Source organism: Tamandua tetradactyla, chromosome 8 (genome assembly GCF_023851605.1).
Source record: "Tamandua tetradactyla isolate mTamTet1 chromosome 8, mTamTet1.pri, whole genome shotgun sequence".
Lineage (NCBI taxonomy): Eukaryota > Metazoa > Chordata > Mammalia > Pilosa > Myrmecophagidae > Tamandua > Tamandua tetradactyla.
In genome coordinates, this window is record NC_135334.1 from 70,213,414 (window position 1) to 70,237,241 (window position 23,828).

The following is a 23,828-nucleotide window of genomic DNA, read 5'->3' on the forward strand; positions in this document are numbered from 1 at the left end:
TTTTTTTTTTTTTTTTTTTTTTTTTAAAGGAAAGACAGAGAGAAGGAAGGAAGGATAGAAGGAAGGAAGGAAGGAAGAAAGGGAAACATCTTTAAACATTTTCTTGTTTTTATTGTATTCTGTTTCTCCGTTTTTGTTACATGGGCTGGGGCCGGGAATCGAACCGAGGTCCTCCGGCATAGCAGGCAAGCACTTTGCCCGCTGAGCCACCGCGGCCCGCCCCTCATCTTTTTTTTTTAAAGCACATCTGTTGAAGGCCATAGTTGAGTCTTATATTTTTATCCTTTAAATGAAATGATTAGATCATTATAAATATATACATTTATTTATTTAGTTTTTCTTTTTGCATTGGCAGGCACCAGGAATCAAACCCGAGTCTCCGGCACGACAGGTGAGAATTCTGCCACTGAGCCATGGTCACACCGCCCCATTTACATGTAATGTCTATTATTTATATGGTAGGACTTAGGTTTACCATTTTGCTATATGTTTTCTTTTTTGTGCCATCTGTTTTTGTTCCTCTGTTTTTCCTTTCAGATATTGAGCAGTCAAATATCTTTCATGCTCAATTTTATGTATTAGCTTTTCACCTATACCCATTCGTCTTTTAAATTCATTGTTCTAGGGATTACAATATGCATCCATAACTTATCACAATCTACTGAGAAAAAAGTATAGAAACTTTGCAATAGCATAATTCCATTTACACCCTTTCCTTTATGCTATGTTATAATACACTTTACTTTTACATGCATTAAAAATCGTACATTAGGGTGCCTGGGTGGTGCAGCGGTAGAATGCTCGCCTTCCATGTGGGAGACCCGGGTTCAGTTCCCAGACCATGCACCTCCCCCACCCCACGCCCTCAAAATCATGCAATAAAATGTTATGATTTTGGTTTTTATCCGTTAAATGCCTTATAAAGGACTTAAGAAACAAAGATGATCTTTTATATTTTTCCCCATATTTAATATTTCTGGAGCTCTTCATTATTTCTGAAGATCTGGATTTCTATCTGGTGCCATTTTCTTTAGTTGGAAGAACTTCCTTTGGTATTTCCTGTGGTGAAAGTCTGCTGTGCTGAGTGTTCTCAGTTTTCATTTAACTGAAAATATCTTCATTTCACATTCATTTTTTTGAAGGATAGTTTTGCTGGCTAGAGAATTCTGGATTGACAATATTTTTTTTCTTTCAGTACTTAAAGATGTCATCCAACTGCCTTCTGGCCTCTGTGTTTCTGATGAGAAGTCAGTCATCATTCATTATCATATATCATTTTATATATATAAAATAATCAGATTATTCCCCTGTGTGTAATCTGAACTAATCTGTATGTAATGTCTTTTCTTCTCTAGATGATTTTGAGAGATTTCTTATCTTTGGTTTTCATCAGTCTGATTATGGTGTGCTTAGCTGTTGTCTGAACTTCTTGGGTCTTTAATTGATGTTTTCACCAGTTATGGAATTTCCAGCCATTATTTCATTATTTCTTCAAATATTTTTCTGTCCCTTTCTGCATTTTCCAGTGAAGGGGACATTTGCATTTTTTTGGCTGTTCAACCTCCAAACTCCTTTTTAATGTTTGGGGAATTTTCCATCTTATGAGTCTTGGAATGAGTAAAAGCCCATCTTCCAGGATGAACGTTGTAAATGGCAACTACACAGCTTCTTAGCATCCCTAAGGGCAACGACAGGGTCACATGACCTAGAGCATGAACATGTGACCTAGGCTCAGCCAGTCAGATGCATTGGGGACTTTGGTTCAAAGGTATAGGGCCTGCTAAAACAACCATTGCCATATTGGGGAGCTGCTCAGTCTCTGAGTCTGTTTCCTCAGGATATGGCCTACATTTTCCCTTCCAGATCCCTCCCTCACCCTCTCTGTGCTTCGGCCACAGATTGAACTGATTTTCCCCAGTGTCATGCCCTTTCCTTCCTCGCTGGCTTTGCAGCTGTTGTATGTCCTCTCCTGGAATGCAGTCATCACTCCTCCCCTAAACTGCTGATATGGCCTCTTCTGCATCCATTCTGGCCAATGGCCAATGCATTCTTCATACAACAGCCAGAGCAGTTTTTTCAAAATGCCTGTCTTATCATGTCACTGCTTAGCTTAAAATCCTTCAAAGCCTCTTTATTGATCTTTGGATAAAGACCAAATTCTTTACCATGACCCCCCAGGCCCTGTGTAGTCTGGCTCCTGCCTACCTCTCCAGCTTTAATGGGAGACAGTTAGGAGGAATAAATCCAATCCCAGGTTGATATGGATTGAGGTGAACAAGAAAGTTGACTGAAATTCTTTTCTTTCTTAACCTCTAACATCTCAAAGGAGTCAGCCTCAAATCCTCTTTTGAAGAGGAAGCTGAAAAGTTATCTACCTAACAACCTCCTAGACACTCAGGCTTCAATCTGATAGTCAACTACTTGACCAGGTAAGCAGATGCTTCTTTGGGTTTGGGCCCCCTAGCTCTATCTTCTCTTTGCTATATCTTTGGCCTAAATATTTTACCTTTTAAAGCCTCTGTTTTATCATTAATCAAGCAGGAATAAGACTTCCTCTTTTGTAAGGAATTATCATCATGAAGGCAAATTTCAGGAATGACCCACCCAAGTTGAGGCATGGTTGAAGACAACCATCTCCTGTGAGCTCAGCAGTAGTATACATTTGCGTTTTTGCAAAATCACTCTGATATTCGAGCGGAGGATGTGTTAGAAATGGGTTGAGGCAGGAAGGGATGAGCTCTTCAGTTCTCTCCATCATCATTTACTTTGAAAAAATGCCTAGGCAGGTGGCCTTCATGGGGAGTGGAACCAACAGACCCTGGCCCAAACCTCTGCATCAACGTGGATCTTCCATCATCTACATCTAGTTCCTTAGCAGGCTTTGGCTCTTCCTCCAAGTATAACTGAGCCTCTTTACTTCTCTTTGTTTCTGCTGCCATCACCGTAGCGCAAACCTCTACCAATCCCAGTACAAGCTATTATCCATTCTCTCTTGGCTTCTGCAATAATGGCTTCTGCCTCTCCTCTCGTGTCACTCCAAATTGTCTCTATCTAACAGCCAAAGTGACCTTTAAAGATGTAGAACAGATACCTTACTCCTCTGCCTAAACCTGCCACTGGCTCCCCAACTCCTCTCCCCCACTACAAGGCCCTGCAAGAACTGGCCCCTATCTGCCTCCTCTCCACCACCTTGCCCTGTTCACCAGAATCCAGGCACATTGTTCTTTTTTTTTTTAACGTTGTTTTTTTTTATTAATTAAAAAAATTAACAAACAAAACATTTAGAAATCATTCCATTCTACATATATAATCAGTAATTCTTAATATCATCACATAGTTGCATATTCATCATTTCTTAGTACATTTGCATCGATTTAGAAAAAGAAATAAGAAGACAACGTAAAAAGAAATAAAATGATAATAGAGAAAAAAAAACTATACGTACCATACCCCTTACCCCTCACTTTCATTTACCACTATTTCAAACTGAATTTATTTTAACATTTGTTCCCCCTATTATTTATTTTTATTCCATATGTTCTACTTTTCTGTTGATATAGTAGCTAAAAGGAGCATCAGACATAAGGTTTTCACATTCACAGAGTCTCATTGTGAAAGCTATATCATTGTTCAATCATCATCAGGAAACATGGCTACTGGAACACAGCTCTACATTTTCAGGCAGTTCTCTCCAGCCTCTCCACTACATCTTGAGCAAAAAGGTGATATCTACTTAATGCGTAAGAATAACCTCCAGGATACCCTCTCGACTCTGTTTGGCAGGCACACTGTTCTTGCTCCTGTTTCTGAAAGGCTAAGCTTTTGCACTTGCTGCTCTGTCTGCCTGGAAGCTCTTCTCCTAACTCTTCACACTCCTGGTTTCTATCTGCAGGTTTCAGCCCAGCTGACGTTTAAGCACACTCGACTCAGCCATTCTTTAGTTCATTATTGTGTTATTTCCTTCTCAACATTTATTGCTGTTGCAAATTTTGTTTATATGTATAAAGTTCCCAGTGTTACCATTTTTATAGTTCTATTAATTTTAATTATACAAGTAATTCATAAGTAGATTGTTCCTAGAACCTGACAGGTACATCAAAAGAACTCTTGTTAACTTCTCTTCCCCCAACCTGGATTCCTCACTGAAATGAAAGCTCCATCTGCCCTGCTGACCACTGATTTGCAAGCTCCTTGAACCATACTTGGCATATAATGCATCTTCAATAAACAGTTATTTCAGATACTCCTTCTTGATAAAAACACCCAGAAAACTAGGAATAGAAGGAAACTTCCTCATTATGATAAAGGATATTTATTAAAAACCCACAGCTAACATCAGACTCCAGGGTGAAGACAGAAAGCTTTCTCCCTAAGATCAGGAAGAAGACAAGGATGCCTGCCTTCACCACAAGTATTCAACATTGTACTGGAAAGTCTAGTCAGAGTAAGTAGGCAAGAAAAAGAAATAAGAAGTCATCCAAAATAGAAAGAAGAAGTAAAACTATCTCTATTCAAATGGCATGACACGATATATCGAAAATCCCAAAGAATCCACAAGAAAGCTACTACAAGCTGTTAAATGAATTTAGCAAAGTTATAGAGTATAAGAGCAACACGTAAAAAATCAGCTGAGTTTTTATACCCCAGCAATGAATAAGCTAAAAACGAAATTGAGAAATAATTCCCTTTACAATAATATTAAAAAAATAAAATACCCAGGAATAAATTCAAAGAAGGAGGTAAAAGACTTATACACTGAAAACTATGAAATATAATTGAAAAAAATTAAGGAAGACCTAAATAAATTGTAGAACATTCCACGTTCATGGTTTGAACCACTAAATATTGTTAAGATGTCAATACTACCCAAAGTGATTTACAGACTCAATACAATCCTGATAAAAATTCCAACAGTCCTCCTCACAGAAATTGAAAAGCCAACCGTCAAATTCAAATAGAAGGGTAAGGGATCCCAAATAGCCAAAGCCATTTTGAAAAAGAAGAACAAAATTAGAGGACTCACGTTTCCTGATTTCAAAACCTATTACATGAAAAATAAAAATAAAACTATTACAAAGCTACTGAAATCAAAACAATACAGTATGAGCAGAAGGGCAGACATACAGACCAATGGAACAGAATTGAGAGTTCAGAAGTAAAATCTACGGCCCACACATCTACGGCCAATTAATTTTTGACAGGGTGCCTAGTCCACTCAGTGGGGAAAAATAGCCTCTTGAACAAATGATGCTCAGAAAACTGGATATCCACATGCAAAAGAATGAAAGTGGACCCCTAACTCACACTAAATACAAAAGTAAACTCAAAGTAGATGAAAGACCTAAAGATAGGAAACAGAACTGTAAAATTCCTAGAAGAAAGCATAAAGCAATCTCTTTAGGACTTTGTATTAGGCAATGGATTCTTCGATATGACGCCAAAAACATGAGCAACAAAAGAAAAAATAGATTTAAATTTGACTTCATCAAAATAAAAAGACTGGCCATGCATGTGCCTCCCAGGCAATGTTTCAACTGACTGTGCTAGAGGAACATCTCAGATGGAACATGCCTTGGAAATCATGATGTTTATGTTTCACAAATTTCTTGGGGATAAAGTCTACTTAACAAAGGAGGACCTGAGAGTTCTCATGGAAAAGCAATTCTCCAGATTTTTGGACAATAAAAAGACCCTCTAGCTGTAGACAAAATAATGAAGGATCTGGACCAGTGTTGAGATGGCAAGTTGGGTTTCCAGAGCTTCTTTTTGCTAATTGCTGGGCTCACTACCAGTACAATGACTGTTTTGTAGTACACATGAAGCAGAAGGGAAAAAGTAGGCAGAATTGAGGAATTAATTCCCCCCACCTTCATAAGAATTATCCCAAGAATTGCTTAAGGAATCTGCCCCACAGCTTCTCTCTGCATAAGGACTTCAAAACAGATCGGGGTTCTTAGAAAGTGTACAAATAAAATCCAAACTGCCATTTGACAAGTAGTAGAAGGAAAGTCAATTAAATGCCAGATAAGCTTTTAATTTTTATAGTTTGCATCCTCTTGCTCTCAATAAACAAATTTCTTTTTTCATACCTAAAAAATTAAAAAGAAACTTTTCGTATATCAAAGGACATTTTCAAGAAAATGAAAAGACAATCTACAGAATGGGAGAATATTTGGAAGTCATTTGTCTGATAGGGGTTTAATATTCAGAATATATAAAATTTCTACAGCTCAACAACAAAGAGACCAACAACCCAACTACGAAATGGGCCAAGGACTTATAAGACAAGGACAACAGACATTCCTCCAGAGAAGATATATAAATGGCCAAGAAGCATATGAAAAGATGCTCAACATCACTGACATTAGAGAAATGCAAATCAAAACCACGAGGAGCTACCACCTCATACCTACTAGAATGGGTATTAGTAAAACTTCAGAAAATAACAAGAGCTGGCAAGGAGGTGGAGAAATCGGAATCCTTGTGCATTGTTGGTGCGGTAAAATGGTGCAGTTACTGTGAAAAATAGTTTGACGGTTCCTCAGAAAATTGAGTACAGATTTACCGTATTATTTGGCAATTCTACTCCAGGTATATACCACAGAGAATTGAAAGCAGCGATGTGAACAGATATTTGCATACAGATGTTCCTAGCAGCATTATTCACAAAAGTCAGAAAGCAGAAACAATCCAAGGGTGGTATCTTGGATTTATATACTCCAGAAAAACATGTTCTTAATCTTAATCCATCCCTGTGGGTGAATCCATTTTAAATAGGACTTTTTGATGAGGCTGCCTCGGTAAGGTATGGCCCAACTGAAGCAGGATGGGTGTCAGTCCTCATATGGAAACCTCATCAAGAAAGCCACAGAAAGAGAGAGTCATGGGAAGAAGCAAGAAGCTGTAAGTCAGCAGAATCCAGAAGAGACAGGAGAAGACAGAAAAAGCCAAGGACCAAGGATTGCCGGCAGCCAGCCCCAGAATGCCCCAGTCTTCAGGGAGAAAGCATTAGCCTTGCTCATACCTCGACTTTGGACTTCTAGCCTCGAAACTGTGCACCAATAAATTCCCATTTGTTTAAGCCAGTCCATTGCATGGTATTTGTTTTAGCAGTCAAGAAACTAACATATAAATGTCCATCAATGGATGAATGGATAAACAAAAGGTGGCTTATACATAGAATGGAATATTATTTAGCAGTAAAAAGGAAAGAATTTCTGATACATGCTACAACATTGATGACATACAGCATGTTGAGTGAAATAACCCGGCTACCAAAGGATAAAGATTGAATGATTTCACTTATATGGAATAACTAGAATATCCAAATTCATAGAGCTAGAAAGAAAATTACAGAGTACCAGGGGTGGGATGGGGAATGGGGAGTTAATGTTTAATGGGTACTGTTTAAAGTTTTGTAATGGGTGGTGGTGATTGTAGCACAGTGAGTGTAATTAATGCCACTGAACTGTATTCCTGCAAGTGGTTAAAATGGGAAATAGTATTGTCTCCCTTGGCTAAAACTGCTGGAATGCAATATACTAGAAATGGGTTGGCTTTTACAATGGGATTTATTAGTTTACATATTTACAGTTCTAAGGCCATGAAAAGGTCCCAATTAAGACATCAACAAGACAATAGCTTCTCTGAAGAAAGGCTGCTGACATCCTGGTTCCTCTGTCACACGGGAAAGCACAGGGCCAGCGGCTGCTGATCCTTCTCTCCCGGGTTTCACTGCTTGCAGGTTCTGGCTCTTTCAGTTTCTGTGTGTCCTTTCTTGTTTCTCCCAGAGCTTTTCTCTCCAAGCCCTCTTGGTATTTCTCTCTTTGAGCTCTCTGGGCTTTTCCTGTCTTTTTTCCTCTCATAAAGGACTCCAGTGAAGGGTTAAGACCCACCTTGAATGAGCCGGGTTACATCTAAATGGAAACCACCTCACCAAGAGATCCCACCCACAATAGGTCTGCCCCTACCAAAATGGATTAAATGAACTTGGCTTTTTCTGGGATACGTAACAATTTCAAACCAGCAGAGGTATGTTACTACAATAAATAAATACTAACCCCCCCCATAGAACTGTACAGTACAATGAGTGAATCCTAATGTAAACTATGGACTTCAGTCGATAATTTAATATAATAATATTGGTTCATCAATTGTAACAAATGTACTATGCTAGTGCAAAATGTTAATAATAGGGAAAGATGCATGAGTGAGGGTAGAATAAGGATTTTTCTGTAAACCTACAACTCCTTTAAAAAATAAAAATAAAATTTAAGAAAACTTAAACAAAAGCTATTGAATAAAGGCTATAATCAAAGGTCAAATTCTGGCTTTCCTATGAATTAACTCCCCTTCGGGAAGGGCCAGAGGAAGGGAGGTCAGAGGCCAAGGTCCAGAGGAGGCTGTGGACTCAGGCAAATTCCTTAGCTTCTCTGAGCATCAGTTTGCTCATTTATAAAATAGGGTAAAGAGCATTTATCTCACCTAATTGTGGGTGCTAACTAGTGCCAGACACACCACATCCTCTCTTGGGAATTTTACAGGCTAGTGGGACATACGTGACATCTTGAATGCCTGCCTCCACAGTCTAGCGATCCGTTTGGCGTCCCTAGAATGCTCACGCCATGCTTTCCAACCTGGGAAAAGCTGTGCAGGGCAGTGAGTACCTGGAACCATCAGATGCAGCTCCCTGGACTCACTGAACTTATTTGCACTTGTGATTTGGGCACTAGCATGGGCAGAACTACAGAGGATCCTCTGGGTTGAGTGAATGAGTGTTTATAGGTGGAGAAACTGGGGTGCAGAGGCTGGCAGGCCCTGGCCTCTCCATTCTGGCTCGGGTCCTCTCTGGCTCACAGAGTGAACCTCCTGTCATCAAGGAGGCCTCTGGTCTGCTCCTCTCATGCTCCCTGTCTCCCGCTCCCTGTCTCCCACACCCAGCAGGTGACTTCCTCTCCTCCCGCTGTGGGGGTGAGGTTGGAGCCCAGAGGCCAAGGAGGGAGGGGGGTTCTGGGCCCTAATCCACGCTCTCTTGGCTCCTAACATTGCTTTGACCCTGACCTTGGACCACCCTGCCTGCCCATTCCTCCCCCTCCCCCAATATGGACATAATTACAGTAATTATGTTGAACGATACTGGGATATCATTACTCAACTATATATATATATATGTATATATGAACATAATTACAGGAGATGTTTACAGACCTGCAATCACATCAGAGTAAATTACAGCTTCCTTTTCTCTCAGTAATACTCCGATATTAGGGATCCATCAGGGTCAATTAGACCAAATCCCAGCAGTGACCTGAAGGGAAGACCTCACACTGCAAAGCAGTCAGGGACCTTAGGCAAAGAAGGATGTCAGCCAGCATTTCACAGGACACCAAGGAGCCTGGAGAGAGTGGCCTAACATTTACTGGGCACCTACTGCATGCCAGGCACTCGGGGAGTTCAGCAAACACAAGTGAGTGCTTTCAATCTAGGAACAACTCCTAGGAACAATTCTCCAGGCTGGTATTAATATTCCCACTTTACAGGTTTGGAAATTGGCTATGACAGGGCTGATGTCCAGGGTCACCCCCGGCAGGTGGTGGAGCTGGGCCCGGGTGCTTTCGAGGCTAGACTGCCAAGCACGCAGCAGGCCAGCTCTATGTCCCCTTCCTGTACTCCATTTCTCCCCTTCTCACAGCTTCCTCTTCCTGGGCTGCCACTCGAAGCCCCGGCTCGCCTCCTGTCTCCCCACCCTTATCAGTTCTCCAGCGTCGACACTGCCTTCTCCTGCCCCTTCCTCCTCTTTTTCCTGTCCCTGTAGGGCTGTTCGTTATTATCTCTCCAGAAGCGAGGGAGGGGCTGGTGCCTAGGGCGAGGGCCCTGCCAGGCGCCCGGAGTCTCACCGACCCCTAACCCCAGCCACTACCATCCGGACGCCGCCAGGGGTTTGGCCCGGGGCTCGGCAGACCTGAGGCTTCCACCCACCGACACTCGCAAAGGCTGCCCCCGGTGTGCGCAAGAGAGTGCGCTCGCACCCACGGCGTGCGCACACACGCACAACTGCACAAAAACGTGCACACCCCTCTAACCACGCAAATACACTCTATAATAGGCCCGTGCACACAGCCGTACCCACGCACCCGCACCGGCACACACCCTCGCGTGCACACAGGCGCACGTTTACCCAATCCAGCGTGCTCCCTCACATACACACGTACACACGCACACAGAGAGGCATACAGCTGGACATATGCCCATGTATATCCCCAAATGCCGACCTCGGAGCCTTGACCCGTACCACCGCCCTGCGCTCGAGCCTTCGCGCACACACACAGAGGCAGACACAGGCACAGACAGACAGTCACATTCGCGCGCGCGCGCGCGCACACACACACACACACACACACACACACACATACACGCACGCACGGTTCCACGCCCCTGGCCGCTGCCCTGGCGCTGCGCGGCGCAGCGGGGCGGCGGGCGGGGACCGGGGGCGGGGGCGGGGGCGGCGGCGGCGGCTGCGGGTCGAGCCGAGGAGGCGGAGCAGGGAGCCGGGAGCGGGCTGGCGGGCGCTCCTCCTGCCGGCCGGGGATTTTCCAGGCTGGACGCTGACGCCGCGGACCTCCCTGCGGCCGCCGCGGACCATGGGCGACAAAGGGACACGGTGAGTGCGGGCGACGGCCCGGCCCGGCACGCGTTTGGCCGACCTGGGCGAGAGCTCTGGCGGGGCCTCGAGTCCGCGTCCTGGCGCTGCGTTCGCGGCCACCCGAGGACTGCCGTGGTCTGGCTCCCAGCTCTCCTCCGCCCGAGGTCTTTCGTGTGGTCCCCGGGAGAGGCCGTGGGCCAGGGTACCCAAAGGGCGAGGACAGGTCGGCCCCACGCCGGAACACACTCACACACACTCACTCCTTCGCAGACACCCAGCACTGGCGGGCAGACGCAGGGACTCACGGGGGCAGGTTGACACACAATGGCACACACACTCGTGGGTACACAGGGCACACTCATTCTCGGGCGATCTCATGCCGGCACACACACTGACATTCACGACCAGACATTCGTCCCATACAGTGACACCCTTGGTGCACACACCAGTATACACTCATTGTCAACATATTCATACTGTTGGCATCCACGGGTACACACGCCAACATACCCCCATGCTGGCACATGCATGTGGGCGCACACCGGTATACATAGTCTCTTGCATTAATTGTCATAAACACTCCTGCAGGCACACACACAGTGTTACCTTCGCTGACACGCTCACTTGTGCTGGCACATATCTCACCAACACCAGACCACAACAACACTGACCCATGCAGACACACATCAGAATAACACCCACACAGACTGGCGCCCCGTGGGAACAAGCTAACAGATCTCGGGACTGCTGACCCGCTCCCTCCAGTCCCCGCACGGTGAGACACGGAAACACACACACACACACACACACACACACACACACACACACACACACACACACACACACACACACGGGGTGGGGGAGCCTGGGGAAAGCAGGATCCATGGGCTCTATTTCCTTTCCCTTTGGTTCCCGAGGCCTGGCGTGGCTGGCCAGGATTTGTTTTGAGCTGGAGGTGGGGAAAGGGGCTCCTGTCTTCTGAGCAGCCTGCCCTGAAAGACTTTGACTGGAAAGGGAGTGGCCATGCTTCTGAAATGGGAAACTGGGGCAAAAGGGGAGAGGATGCAGGGGCAAGGCGACCCGCAGAGACTGCTCCGTGGGACCCAGACAAGCCCCGGTCCGGTACTCACCTCTGTCTCCCTGGTTCTGTCCTTAATTCTTCTCACCCCCTTAAGTTCTGACAGAAGCCCCTCCCTTGTCTCCTCCTCTTACTGCTTCTGCAAGCCGCTCTTTCATTTGTTTCTTTCTTTATCTTGTCCTATCCTTGTGTTCCTTGTCTCTGATCTCCCTTCTCCTTTCCCTTGCTCCACCCTACCCCCTCTCTCCTTGTTTCCAATGATCATTTATCGAGAGCCTACTATGTACAAGGCATAGTTTGGAGATTGAAGATGCACAGGCACATTTTTTCCCTGAATGTGCTAATAGACTGGAGAGAAATGGCCCTGTCATGGTATTTTGGGACCACCATCAAAGTGATTTCTCACCCACTGCCATCTGAGATTCTCTCAACAGCTGAAAAAGGTGCTCCAGAAATCATTTCCAATTTCTGGAAGAAGACACCGAGGCTCAGAGATAACATATCCTCTTAACATTTACAAACTGTTCCCCAGCCATCCTCTTGACGGCTCTGGAAGGTTAATTTTCCTCTTCCTGTTTTCTGGTAGAGGAACTAGAGCACTGAGAGGCCACCTGACTTGCTTATGGTTAAGAAGGGTCAGAGATAGGGCAAAAGCTGGAACCCCCTTGGTCCATTTTTCTGTGGCTCACTTTGGGCACTGCCAAGTCCCTCAGGGGTCCTGGATTTGGGGGCCAGGGTGGGGTTCTCTGCTGTGTGCATGGGGGTTCCGGCTTTGTAGGCAACTGCAGAAGATCACGAGAAGCCTGCTTTCGACGCGATGGACGCTCCCTGTTTCAGCCAGCCTGGCCAGCCCTATGGCCCAGGTCTCTGCCCTCAGACTCCCTTCTGCGCCACGTGCATCTTCCCAGGAGCAAAGACCCTCTGAATGGTGAGGTCTGGCTTTCCTTCCCGAGGGCGGAGTGGGAGTCAGGAGCCACGGCTCCTCTCCTCTGCTGCTCCTGCCTCACCATCAGGGTGACTCAGCCCTCTTGGGCCTTGGTCTGCCTCTTTGCGTCTTGGGGAGAAGTGTCACTGGCTTGTCATGGATTGTCAGCAGGATGGGGCCACCAAGGGCAGCCAGGCCCCAAAGGCGTCTGTTGGAAATCCTGTCTCTGAGGCCAGGACTTTTTCCGTGACTCTCCCCTGATATTCCTTTAACTCACTGGGGGGACCTTGGGTGATTGCCTTCACCCTTCTGGACCTTGGTTCTCCCATTTTTCTTCCATCTCAGGGCTCTCCTCAGTTTACGGGATTCACTGGGCAGGGTAAGACTACTGCTTGCAGCGTGGAGCTCAGGACTGGCTAAACCCCTGCCGTCCCCCACAGGCACCCCTGCAGCCCCTGGAGGCCCCTCTCCACCTTTCCAGATGGGTTTCCTGAGGAATTTGGAAGAGAAGAGCAAAATAGATAATAGACTGCCTGGTTCTGTAAACCACGGGATTCTACTTGACTTATGACTTAGAAGAGGAAATTGCAAATATCTAATACTTTAAGCATCAGAAGTCATTGCATCCATCCCTCCTCCTTGAATCACACTCCCCCATTTGAAAGTGAAGACAAAAATTAATTAGAAACTGCCACTGGCCTCTCGGACTAAATGGGAAAGAGGGGATGAGACAGTGCCTCGATGGTACCGTACAGGCAGGTACACACTGGGATCAAGCCCACATTCAGTCGACAAATGCTGACTGAGTGCCTTCTGGGTACCAGGGGCTGGGGCTCAGACATGAAGGACTCTACTGTGCCCCCAGAGGATTGAGGGCAGAGCAGGTGATTATAATGCAGGGTTACATGTGTTGGGGGATGCCTAAGAAGGAGTCCCCAATCCTGCCCTAGGCAGAGGGCATGATACGGGAAACTTTCCTGGGAAGGAGGCGGTATTGGAGCTACTGAGCTTCAACTGGAAGGATGAGGGGCCCGGGAGGCGGAAGTCATTCCTGGCCATGGGTGCAGAATGTGCAAAGGTTTGGAGGCATGAAGCAACACCCGTGGTCTGGTGGTTGGGTTAGCTATGATAGATGAGCTGTAAGAGGTAAACACAGGCCAGTCATCAGCAGCCTGGAACGTCAAACAAGGGAGAGGGATTTTCTCCTGAAGTCAGTGGTGAGTCAGAGAAGAGTGTGGGGCAGGGGAGGGATGGGAGTAGATATTTGTTTCAGAGACATGCGTTTGGCAGTAGCAGAGAGGGTAAGTGGGAGGGACCGGCCTGGAAGCAGGAAGACCAGTGAGAAGCCTGGGACAGGCCTGAGAGAAGATGAGATCTGAACTGAGGCCCAGGTGGAACTGAGAGATATTAATAAAGGGGTGGAACCCATCAGCCTTGCTGGTTGACTGGACCTTTGTTGGGTCCCTGGTATTTGTCCGGAGATTTATATGCATAATCTCATTTGACTTTCCCAAAGATACTCCTAAAGTAGGGATTGTTATTCCCATTTTGCAGAGGAGGAAACTGACTAGGAGAGATTAAATAACTTGTCCACTGGCATTCAGCCATTGAGGGTTTGAGCCCAGGCCTTTCTGCCTTCGAAGTCCTCTCTGCTGCTCCACACATTCAGCCAGGAGGGAGGCTTGTCTGGCTCACAGCTGGCCTCCCCCAGAAGTCCCCAGCTCAAGTTGTGCATTGCTTCTGGGCCTTGCTGTTTCTACTAACTCAGTCGGCAGCACAAAGGATCTGATTTAGACAACAGGAGGGACTTCCTGAGAGGTAATAGGATAGAGTGGAATTTCTTTCCTAAGTTTACATACTCTTTTATCTTTTTTTCTGGGAGAGTAGAGGGTAAGTGTGATAGGGACACATAATCACCAGCTCTACGTGAACCTTCACTGTGGTCTCCCTTGGTGGTTAAGCCCTGTGCGACCCATCTTGGCTGAAATATGGGGAAATCCTATGACTTTGGCCAGAGCCACTCCTGGGGATGCTGGGAGCAGGAGCAACAAGCCTGACTCCCTGTCTCTGATCCCCAGTTCCGGGCCTCTGGGCATCAGACTTCTCCATGGCACTCTTCTTTGCATGTTTGGATCTCCATGCCTGAGATTAGAGCCTCTCATAGGCCTGAGTCAGGGGTCCTGAGCGACTTGCCACTTCCAGAGCTGACCTCAGTCCCTGACACCTGGGGCTGAGAGTCAGCACATCCTGAGTGGCCTTCTGGCCTCTGCCAGCTGTCGTCTGCTGATGCCACAGTGACCATACTGTCCTGCTGGGTCCTGCAGGGAAAGGAGCAGGTTGGCAGAAGAGCCAGGGCGGTCAGCTTTAGACTGACTGGGAAAAATGTGGGGAGGTTTCTGCATGGATGAATCTGGATCTCAGGACAGAAGTCAGGGTGAAGGTGAGGATTTGAAAATCTTCGGTGTAGAAGTGGCACTGACTTGGCGAGCGTGGATGATGTCATGCGAGGAGAAGGTATGGAGAGAGGACAGTGGGGGACAGCCAGGGCCTAGGGGAACACTGATGCCTGAGAAGGGAGATGATGCAGAGGAGCCTGTTAGGAGGCGGAGAAGAGCATCCCAGGCTGTGTCCTGGCAGCCAGAGAATCAGGGAAGGACCAACAGAGGAGGCGCATGAAAAAGGCCCTTGGACTTGGCCAGAAGGTGACCTTGGTGAGAGGGGTTTTGGGTGGAGTTAGGAGGGCAAAGCTGAACTACAGCGGACAGAAGGAGTGGGGGGAGATCTTGTGTTATATGTGTCTGGAGATGGGGTGAGCCTCTTGAAGGAAGGTGGGAGACCCGGGCTCGGGGTGGTGGGGCTGGAGGCAGTGGGGATCTGGGAAGGGTCATCCCTGTACCCCCTCTTCAGCAGAAGACCAGGTCCCTCAGCTCAACCTTCCAGGCCCACTCAGGTGACCCGAGGGGTCGGGGGACCTTGGTGGAGTGTGAGCTGGTCCCAGTGGAGGGCACGCACGAGGCCGGTTTCTGAAAGGACGGGCCTCTAGCCCAGGCTGGGGGACCTGGGGAAGCTTCTAGAGGAGGTGGCCCTTTGACATGGGCCCTGGAGCGTGAGGAGCGCTTAGTGGGGAGGAGGGTGTCCTAGGTAGAAGGAAGAGCCTGGGCGAATGCACAGATTCTGGGTGTAGGTGCCGGAGCTGAGGGGTGGGGCCGCAGAACGATATGCCAGTCCTAATGAGCAGGCCTTGGGTGCTGATTTGGGGGTTTCAAGGCACTTTCTTATGATTTATTCATACCCCAGGTGTCTTTGTTTCCCAGTTGATAAGCTTCTTGTGGCTCAGGGCTATCTCTGTTTTCTGTTGGTTCCATTATCCACCTCCAGGTCTGGCAGGGGGTTGTGGAATTGGACTGAACTCTTTCCTCCCTTCTAGCCTTTGCTGTCAGCTCAGAGGCTCCTGCGCTGAAATTAGTCTTTTCCTTAAGACTGGGGCAGAGGGTGGTGGTGGTCCTAAGGATGGAACCATGTCTCCCACATTGGGGAGGGGAGGAGGAGAGGAGGAGGAGGGAAGGGGGAGGGAAGGGGGAGGGGAGGGGAGAGGAGGGGAGGGGGAGGGGAGGGGAGAGGAGGGGAGGGGAGGGGAGGGGGAGGGGAGTAGGAAGGGGGAAGGGTCATAGCCCCTCTGTCAGATTGGAAACTCCTGAAGGAGGGGGATGTGCTTCCCCCATCAGAGTGGGCTCCTGAGGGTGTACCTGTATCTCCCCCATCAGCCTGGGGGCTTCAGAGGGGACAAGTCTCCCTCATCAGATTGGAAGCTGATGGATGCCAATGTGTGGCCATCATCAGACCAGCATTTTTGAAGGTGGCGGTCATTTCTCCTCCGTCACACAGGCGTGAGGCATCTGTTTCCCCCATCAGACAGGCGTCTGCAGGTGGGAGCTATGTCTCCTGCATTGTACTGAAGCCCCCGAGGGAAGGATGTCTCCCCCATCATACTGGGACTCCTGAGAATGGGGCCATATCTCCTGGACCAGCCCTGGGATTAGAACACATTTCATCTCCGATGGTTCAGGGAGGCTGCTCTTGGGAGGGGAACAAAGGACTCTGTTGTCCCAGCCCCCTTCACCCCACCCCAAGGCCCTGACTGGGCCATCTCTGGGAAGACACGCCTCCTCCTTCCTGGGATGGGCCCCATCTCTAGTACCACATTAGGGGAAATGTTTGTTTCTGGGGCCAGACGAGGCCTCCAGGAGGCCAGGCCCCAGGGACAGGACCAGCCATGTCCCTGGTGTTCTGTGGGACAGAGGCCAGCACAGCGACTGAGCCACCTTCCCTCTGTCTAGGGCTGGGCCAAGCCACAAAGTGAGACATCAGCTGGTCCCCAGGGCAGCCGTCTGCTGCTTTAAACAGTCTTGAGCAAGATAGGATGCTGTAGGTGGGCGTCAGGTCAGCAGGAGGGGGATTTGCTCAAGGTCTGAGCTGCTCAGCAGTATTCAGGGTGGCGCCTTGGCCCCCTGGAGTATGCCAAGAGAACCAGAGGCAGACAGTGTTTAGGGCTCCGAGTGGGCGTGGCTCCGGATGAAGGAGAGGCTCCCTCCCATGCTGGGCCTGGCCTCTGGCCCCACAAATGGTCCTGCTGGTCCTTTTACAGCTTCATTGCCTTCCCCTAGCCTGTGTAGTCAGTGAGCATGGACAATTTTTGGCAAATGACCAGAGGAAGGGGTGGGCATAGATTTCTGGGATGTTTGTGTCAGGAGGGTCCCAGAAGTACTCTAATGCTTACTTATTGCTGTGTGACCTCAGGCACTATATTACCCTCTCTGGGTCCTGTTGTCCCTATGGAAGTAAAACCAGGCAGCATGCATGAGGCTCCTCTGCGAGTCACCTCTTTCCTATATTCTGCTGGCAGGTTAAGAGGTGGCCTTTCTTCTGAGGCTGCAGAAGTGGGGGATGGGGCAGCTAGGGCCTCAACTGCCGGTGAGTAGGCCCAAGACTAGTGTGGAGCCGAGCTCTGGGTGGGGGTGGAATGGAGGGTGCTGAGCACCAGGAAGGCGTCCATTCCTGCTTGAGAGACTTGTGCTCTCTCCCGTGGGATCAGGTCTTTGCCCCGGGAGCATTCTACCTGGGGCCTCTTCTCCTGCCTCAAGGTCCATGGAGAATACCAAAGCATATGTGGTAACTGGAGGGGCCTCAACAATTTCATCAGACTCTGCCCAAGCTTTTCCTGCCCCATGGATACCTTTCTCCTTCTTCCTTTCCAGGCTCAGCTCAGGGGTCACCTCCTCCAAGAAGGCTTCTCTAAGTCTCCAGGCCAAATGCGGCCCCTCATCAGGGCTCCCACAGCCCCCTGTGCTGCCTTCTCTCTGTGAACTGATCGAAGTGATTAGAGATCGACTGTGCAGTGACTGGGAGCAAGGAAGAACCAGAATTTCTGGTTTCAGATCCCTGCTCTATCACTTGCTACCCTTTCCCCACTTCCGTTCCCTCATCTGTAAAATGGGGCAGAAATAGTGCCTTTGCCATAGGTAATTGTAAGAAAAAATGAGTGCAAATAGGTAAACCATGTAGGCTAATCCCAACTCACAGTCAGAGTGAGAGTTCGCTCCTAGGATGACCCTTTGGGGCCTTAAATCAAACAGGGTCCCTCTCTGGGGGAGGTCATAGCCTCGTGGTAGAGGCAGACCCATACAATGCCCTTTCTGTCTTCAAGGCCTGGATCACACATGGCCCCTTCCTCCAGGAAGTTCTCCCTGGTCTCCAAGTGCTTTGTGACCTTTTTGCCATCTTCTCTCCCTCTCGTGATACTTCCCTTTCTCCCCCTGCCTGTATCCTGGTTATTTGCACACTTGTGATAGCCTCTGTATGGAGCCAGGAACTTCTCAAGGGCACCTGGCCTCAGTTTGCTTGTTGTCCACAGCACCTGTGCAAACTTTTGGCATGGCTCTAAGCTCTATAAATATTTGTTAAGCAAGGGAAGCTGAATGTAGGTGTTTCAGTGGGAGAAGATATCCTTGGGGGGTGAGCAGTATGTTTGTAAGGATGATGGGATATCATTGCTGATTTCAAAATATCTAAAAGTAGCCCAGAGTTGGGCTGGATCATTCTTTGTGATCCAAAGGACAGAGATCACTGGATAGCCAACTTCAGCTTGCTAGGCAATATATTTCCTGCTGCCTGGCAACGGGATTGGTGGCTCAATCCAGCTTCTGTGCCTTTGCTCCTGCTGCTCCCTCAATCTAGAATGACATCCTAGTTTTTCTCTACTTGTCCAAATCCTGCTTCCTGAGTAAGTGGCCCAACCATGGAGCCACGTCCTCCCTGGACCTCTGAGGCTCCCCATTCGCAAACATTTACGCACTCTTTCTGGGCCTGGACAGTGGCATGGAAGAGAAGGGATTCTCCTCTGAATGTCTGGGTCTGGCTACCATGTGTCCAGTGGTGTGGTCTGACCTGGCCTGAGTAAGTGACCGTGGCTTCTGATCACCCACCAGTGATCAAGGAGCTCTTTGTGCAGCTGAAACGTTCCTTGGCCGGGAGGTTTCCCACTGGGCAAGTACTCAGAGCCCACCTAATTAGTAGGGGCAGGATTCTGGGCACTGGGATCTAGCAGCTGCGGTCATACTCAGCTAATTAAACCACCCAAGAATTGCTTCTTGGCCTAGAGGACTGGAGGGAAGGGAGGTGGGGGTGGTGAGGCTTGAAGGAGATGTGAGATGGAGAGGGAGAGGTATTGGGGAGGGCTCAGAGATGAGCAGAGCTGGGAAAGGGAACCAGGAAGCGTGGGGACAGGGCGAGGAGCAGGGAGGAAGGCAGACAGATGCAGAATGGGGACTGTGTGGGGACAGCACCCAAGTAAGATGAATCGATGGGGGAGACAGGGACTCCACTTCTTCACTGCCCTTTAATACCTTGAACAAGCTGCTTCTGCTCTTTGGGCCTCCGTTTCTCCATGTGTCAAACAGGAAGTAGGAGAGACATAAGAAAGAAGGTCTCTTGGACCCCTTTCTCCTCTGTTCTGCAGTGGAAGGGAAGCCCCTGACATATGGCAGGGGTAGACGGTGGGCACGTGGGTGTCCCTGAGCTGCAGGCCGCGTTGCTCTTGGTTAAGCTGACTGCTGGGAGCCGCCAGGCAAGCTCCCTGCTCCAAGCCCGACCTGCCCTCCGGCCTCGGCCTCGCTCCTGGCCCTGCCCCTGCTCTGTCCTCCTGACTGTCTTGTGGTTCCCCAATCCTGGGTCCTCAGGGAAGAGGTGACTGTTTAGGGCTTGGGGCTCCTCCCCAGGGCTGAGCAATGTCTTTTCCTCCAGTCTAGAAATTTCACAAGTAGGCCCCCCTGGGGTTCTTGGTGGGGAGGACTCTCTGAGGGTAAAGCCAGAGGATTTGGAGCATGGATTTTGGGATCAGACAGACTCGGCTTTATGGTGCAGCTGAGTTGTCTGCTAGTTCTGGGACCCTGGGTGTGGGATTTAAACTCTTTGTCCTCATTGTCCTTATTTGTGTAGTAGGTATAACAGTACCACTGGCCTCAGCGGGTTGTTGTGAAGACTTTAGTGGATTTAACACAGGGCTGGGCAATAGTAAAGGCCTGATAAAAGGTCACTGTTCCTCAAGCTGGCGTGGATCTCAGCTTCTCTGTCTCTGTCCTCCTCTCTTCTGCATCTCCCCCACTCGCCCTCCCTTCCCAGCCTGTCATGCAGTTGGGTGCATGGGGGTGGGGAGTGGTGGTGAGGATGGGTGGGTGGGGATTGGGGCTACTCAGGGCCAGAGGAGAAGCTCAGAAGATGGCAGGAAAGGGAAATGAGATTATTCGGGGGGGGGTGGGGAGGGGAGGGGCGGGCGCAGTGTGGCTCTGGGGTAGCCGCCGGCCTCCCCTTTCGCTCCGCACCCACAGCAGGTTCTCTGGGAGGAAGTAGGGGGAAGTTGGGGGGCAGGTGGCTGGGGGGAGTGGTGGTGTCGGGGAGGGCCCTGGGCATCCTGGCCCCACCCCTCCCTCCCTAAGCCCCGCCTCCGGCATGGAGCCCTGAGCCTGGGTTTCTGCCAGGGAAGCCCGCAGACCAGTGTTTCACACACTCGGGGAGCAACAGTCCTTCCTGGTTCCCAGCGCCAAGCGGGAGGTGCCTGCGCGGAGCTCGGGCGCTTGGAAAGCGGAGCGTGTGGCGGAGGGCTGCCGAGGCCCGGAGGGGAGGCGGCGGCGAAGGGCGGAAAGAGAGAGGCCTGCCCCCTCCCCCGGCTCTCCGTAATCAGTGCTGGGCTCTGACGGGCCAGGGCCTCTGACTCCAAGGAAGCTGGTTACATAACTCAGCCCGACTCCCTGCTCCCTTCCGCTGGTCCTGCCCGGAGGGGCCGCGGAGGAGGCGCTGCTTTGTTCAGAATTCGGGCGGGGAAAGACCCTGGTGACTGCCCGCAGCTGGCGGCGGGGCGGGGGTGTGCGTGCTTCCTCCTCGGCGCAGGCCTCTGGGGTTGACCTTGAGCGCGGCCCCCGCGGCCCTCACTCCGGGGAGCAGAGCGGAAAAGGGGAGAAGTCGCGTTAGAGGAAACAGGCCGTGTCCTAAGATAATTTGCCTGCAAACCGCCCCCGGAGCGGAGCTGGCCTCTCTGCAGCCAGAGGAACAAATCGCCTGCGTCTTTCAGTTTGCGCCTTTCAATTTCACAAACATTTCTGGAGCGCTTGCTGTGCTCGGACTCAACCCGGGAAGGCGATTTAAGGAGCAGCCCTGCCACCTAACACTGTGCCCTCTTCCAGAACACCTCCCGGATTTGGGGGTGGCAAGAACTCCAAGACTGGGAATCCTGGCCTAGTTTTCAGAATTGGTTCATACCTTTTCTTTGGGGCCACTCTCCCTCGCCCCACCCCACCCTCCAAGGGAGGTCTCAGGGAATAAACGTTTCTCTTCTCTGCCACACCCCAGACCCTGTACTGGGCGTCTTAGTTGCAAAGAGGAAGCAGACAGGTGTCCCCAAGAGGCCAATGAGGAAATAGGTAATCACAACGATATGAGAAGAGGGGAATGGGGTCAGACAAAGCCCCAAGGAGAAAGTGATTTCTTCCAAAGTCTTGATTTGGAAGGTGAATTTGGGGTGAGCCCAGGGTGAGGCTTGCTTGGCAGTATCTCTGTGACAGATGTTTTCATCCAGGACCATCTTCCCTCCTTCCTAAGATGCTTGAGCTTCCACTGTGTCCCAGGCCCGGTGTCCCAGGCACTGGCTCCATGAGCTGTCAGTTAGTAGGGGTGTCCAGGGAATGAGAGGCTACTTTAGGGCACAAGCTCTAGCGGGAAAGCGAACATTCCGTGTGGGGCATCACAGTGAGTGTTTTGGGCCTGCATGGAGGAGGAGACACAACTGGGTAATGAGGCAGCGCCAGGCTCAGCAGATCCAATGTTGGAAAATCAGGGTTTTCTAGCTCTGGTGGAGGGGCGGGGGGTGGTGGTGGTGAAAACCTTCCCTCCAGCCCAGGAGACACTGCAGAGTCTGGTGACTGTCACCAGAGGAGCCCATGGGCATGAAAGAGCAGGGAAGCCATGTCTCCTGAGAAGCGGCTCTGAGCTTGGGGCTGTGGGCCTGCGGGAGGCTTCTGGCAATTGTCACTGGTTGCACTGAGGCCCACCAGGCGTGGTGGAGAGAAGCAGATGGGTTGTTACCTCTTTGCTACCGGTAGCTTTTGTGACTGTGAGTGGAGGCGGGTTTTTGGCCTCTGGGATAATGTTTCCATCCATTCTCTGCTGTATCTGTGGTAATGAAAGTGCCCAGCACATTAGCAGGGCTCATCAAACGGTTGATTTTATTATGGGTCTGTATAGCCCCAGAGCAGTGGAAGAAATCGGGAGGCATTTTAAAACTCAATAAAAAGAAGATTTTTTTTTTTTTTGGCCATAGATTTTTTTTTTAATATCCTAAAAATGACAGAGGTGATTACGCATCATAATCAAGTGTTAATATGCACATACTCATTTCTCCCACTAATTAGAATGCTTACTCTTCAGTAAGCACTTTTCGGTGTGCTTACTTGAAACAATCCAGCAATTTTGGATTCTCATCATTTTGCAGGAATGGTATGAACAGCATAAACTTTGTAGAAACAAGAGCTCCCATAGAACATGATCCAGCCCCAGACTGAGCCCTGACCCAGGCCACAGACCCAGCCAGCTTCCCCCAGCCTCGGTCTTCTTTGGAGTGTAGAGCTGGGGGTGGTGGTGGTGGAGGAATGAGTGTGCTCTGAGCTTCATGGATAAGAGAAACCCATTCCCTTCCTTGGGCAGCCCCGGCTTGGTGCAGCCAAGCTGAATGGTGATGGATGCAGGTGTTTCAGAGTACTTTTCCTTCTCCCGGTTCCTATCACCACTGGCTCAGTTCCAGCCCCATTGCAGGAATGGACTCTTGCAGTAATGTCCTGTCTGGTATCCCTTTGCTCAGTCTAAACCATCCAAACGACCTTCTATGCCCTTATAGCCTAATTTTTTCAGAAATTCTCACCTGACCACATCCTTCTCCAGCTTAAAAACCCATCGATTGCTCCCCATTTCCTAAAGGAAAGTCCAATATGTGGACTTTTGAGGCCCTTACAAACTGTCCCAAACTTCCCAGCTCTCCCTACAACTTGGTTGCGCTGACTGTTTTGGACGTTTCTCAACAGGCTTCATACTTTCCACACCTCTGTGTCTTTGCTCAGGCTGGTCTCTTTGCCTGGAATGGAATGCCCTTCCTCCTCTGGTGAAATCTTTGTATTTTAAGGTTGAAGTCACCTCAGTGCAGTTCAGTGGAACACATTGCTCTGGGCACACGCTGTGGGCTCCAGGCATACCGCCTCCTCCATGAAGCCTGCCACTGACTCTGCTCCCTACTCCTTGCAGGCTTCCTTGATGGCACGTTGTAATGTACTTACCTGCTGACATGCCTTTTTCCTGTTTTATAAGGCATCTCTTGTACCCCCAGCTCTTGAGAGGGACTGGCAGGCAGGGGGAGCTGTTCAAGTTTGCAGAAGTTCATTGAAGCAGTGTAGTACGAGTACCCCACCCCCCACCCCGCCTCCTACACACACACTCTTCTGTGCTGTTGTGCTCAAGTAAGTGAGGGCCAGCATTGGGCTGGGGAGTGTGTCAGAGAAGATGCCCTGGAGGAAGTGAGCCCTGAACTGCTGTCCCAAAGGAGAAGCACTCTTTCCCTCTTCTCACTTCCTTCCTGGCTCTGGGGC

The 23,828-nt window shown here is 49.3% G+C and overlaps 1 protein-coding gene and 1 long non-coding RNA gene across 4 annotated transcripts in view; one reads left to right on the forward strand and one right to left on the reverse strand.

Moving 5' to 3' along the window:
- LOC143644495 (uncharacterized) overlaps positions 1-11,808 on the reverse strand; it is a 33,505-nt gene extending 21,697 nt beyond the window's left edge. Inside the window, exon 1 of the long non-coding RNA XR_013156735.1 lies at positions 11,773-11,808. This is a non-coding gene — a long non-coding RNA (uncharacterized LOC143644495). The remainder of the gene's footprint in view (positions 1-11,772) is intronic.
- ARRB1 (arrestin beta 1) overlaps positions 10,521-23,828 on the forward strand; it is an 81,464-nt gene continuing 68,156 nt past the window's right edge. The window contains exon 1 of one of the 3 annotated variants that reach the window (XM_077113560.1): positions 10,521-10,660. In XM_077113560.1, the coding sequence (XP_076969675.1) occupies positions 10,641-10,660 (20 nt within the window). In that variant the 5' untranslated portion in view covers positions 10,521-10,640. Of the gene's footprint in view, positions 10,661-11,501; positions 12,649-23,828 lie in introns of those variants that run through there. The other 2 variants (XM_077113557.1, XM_077113559.1) reach the window with 2 other exon arrangements.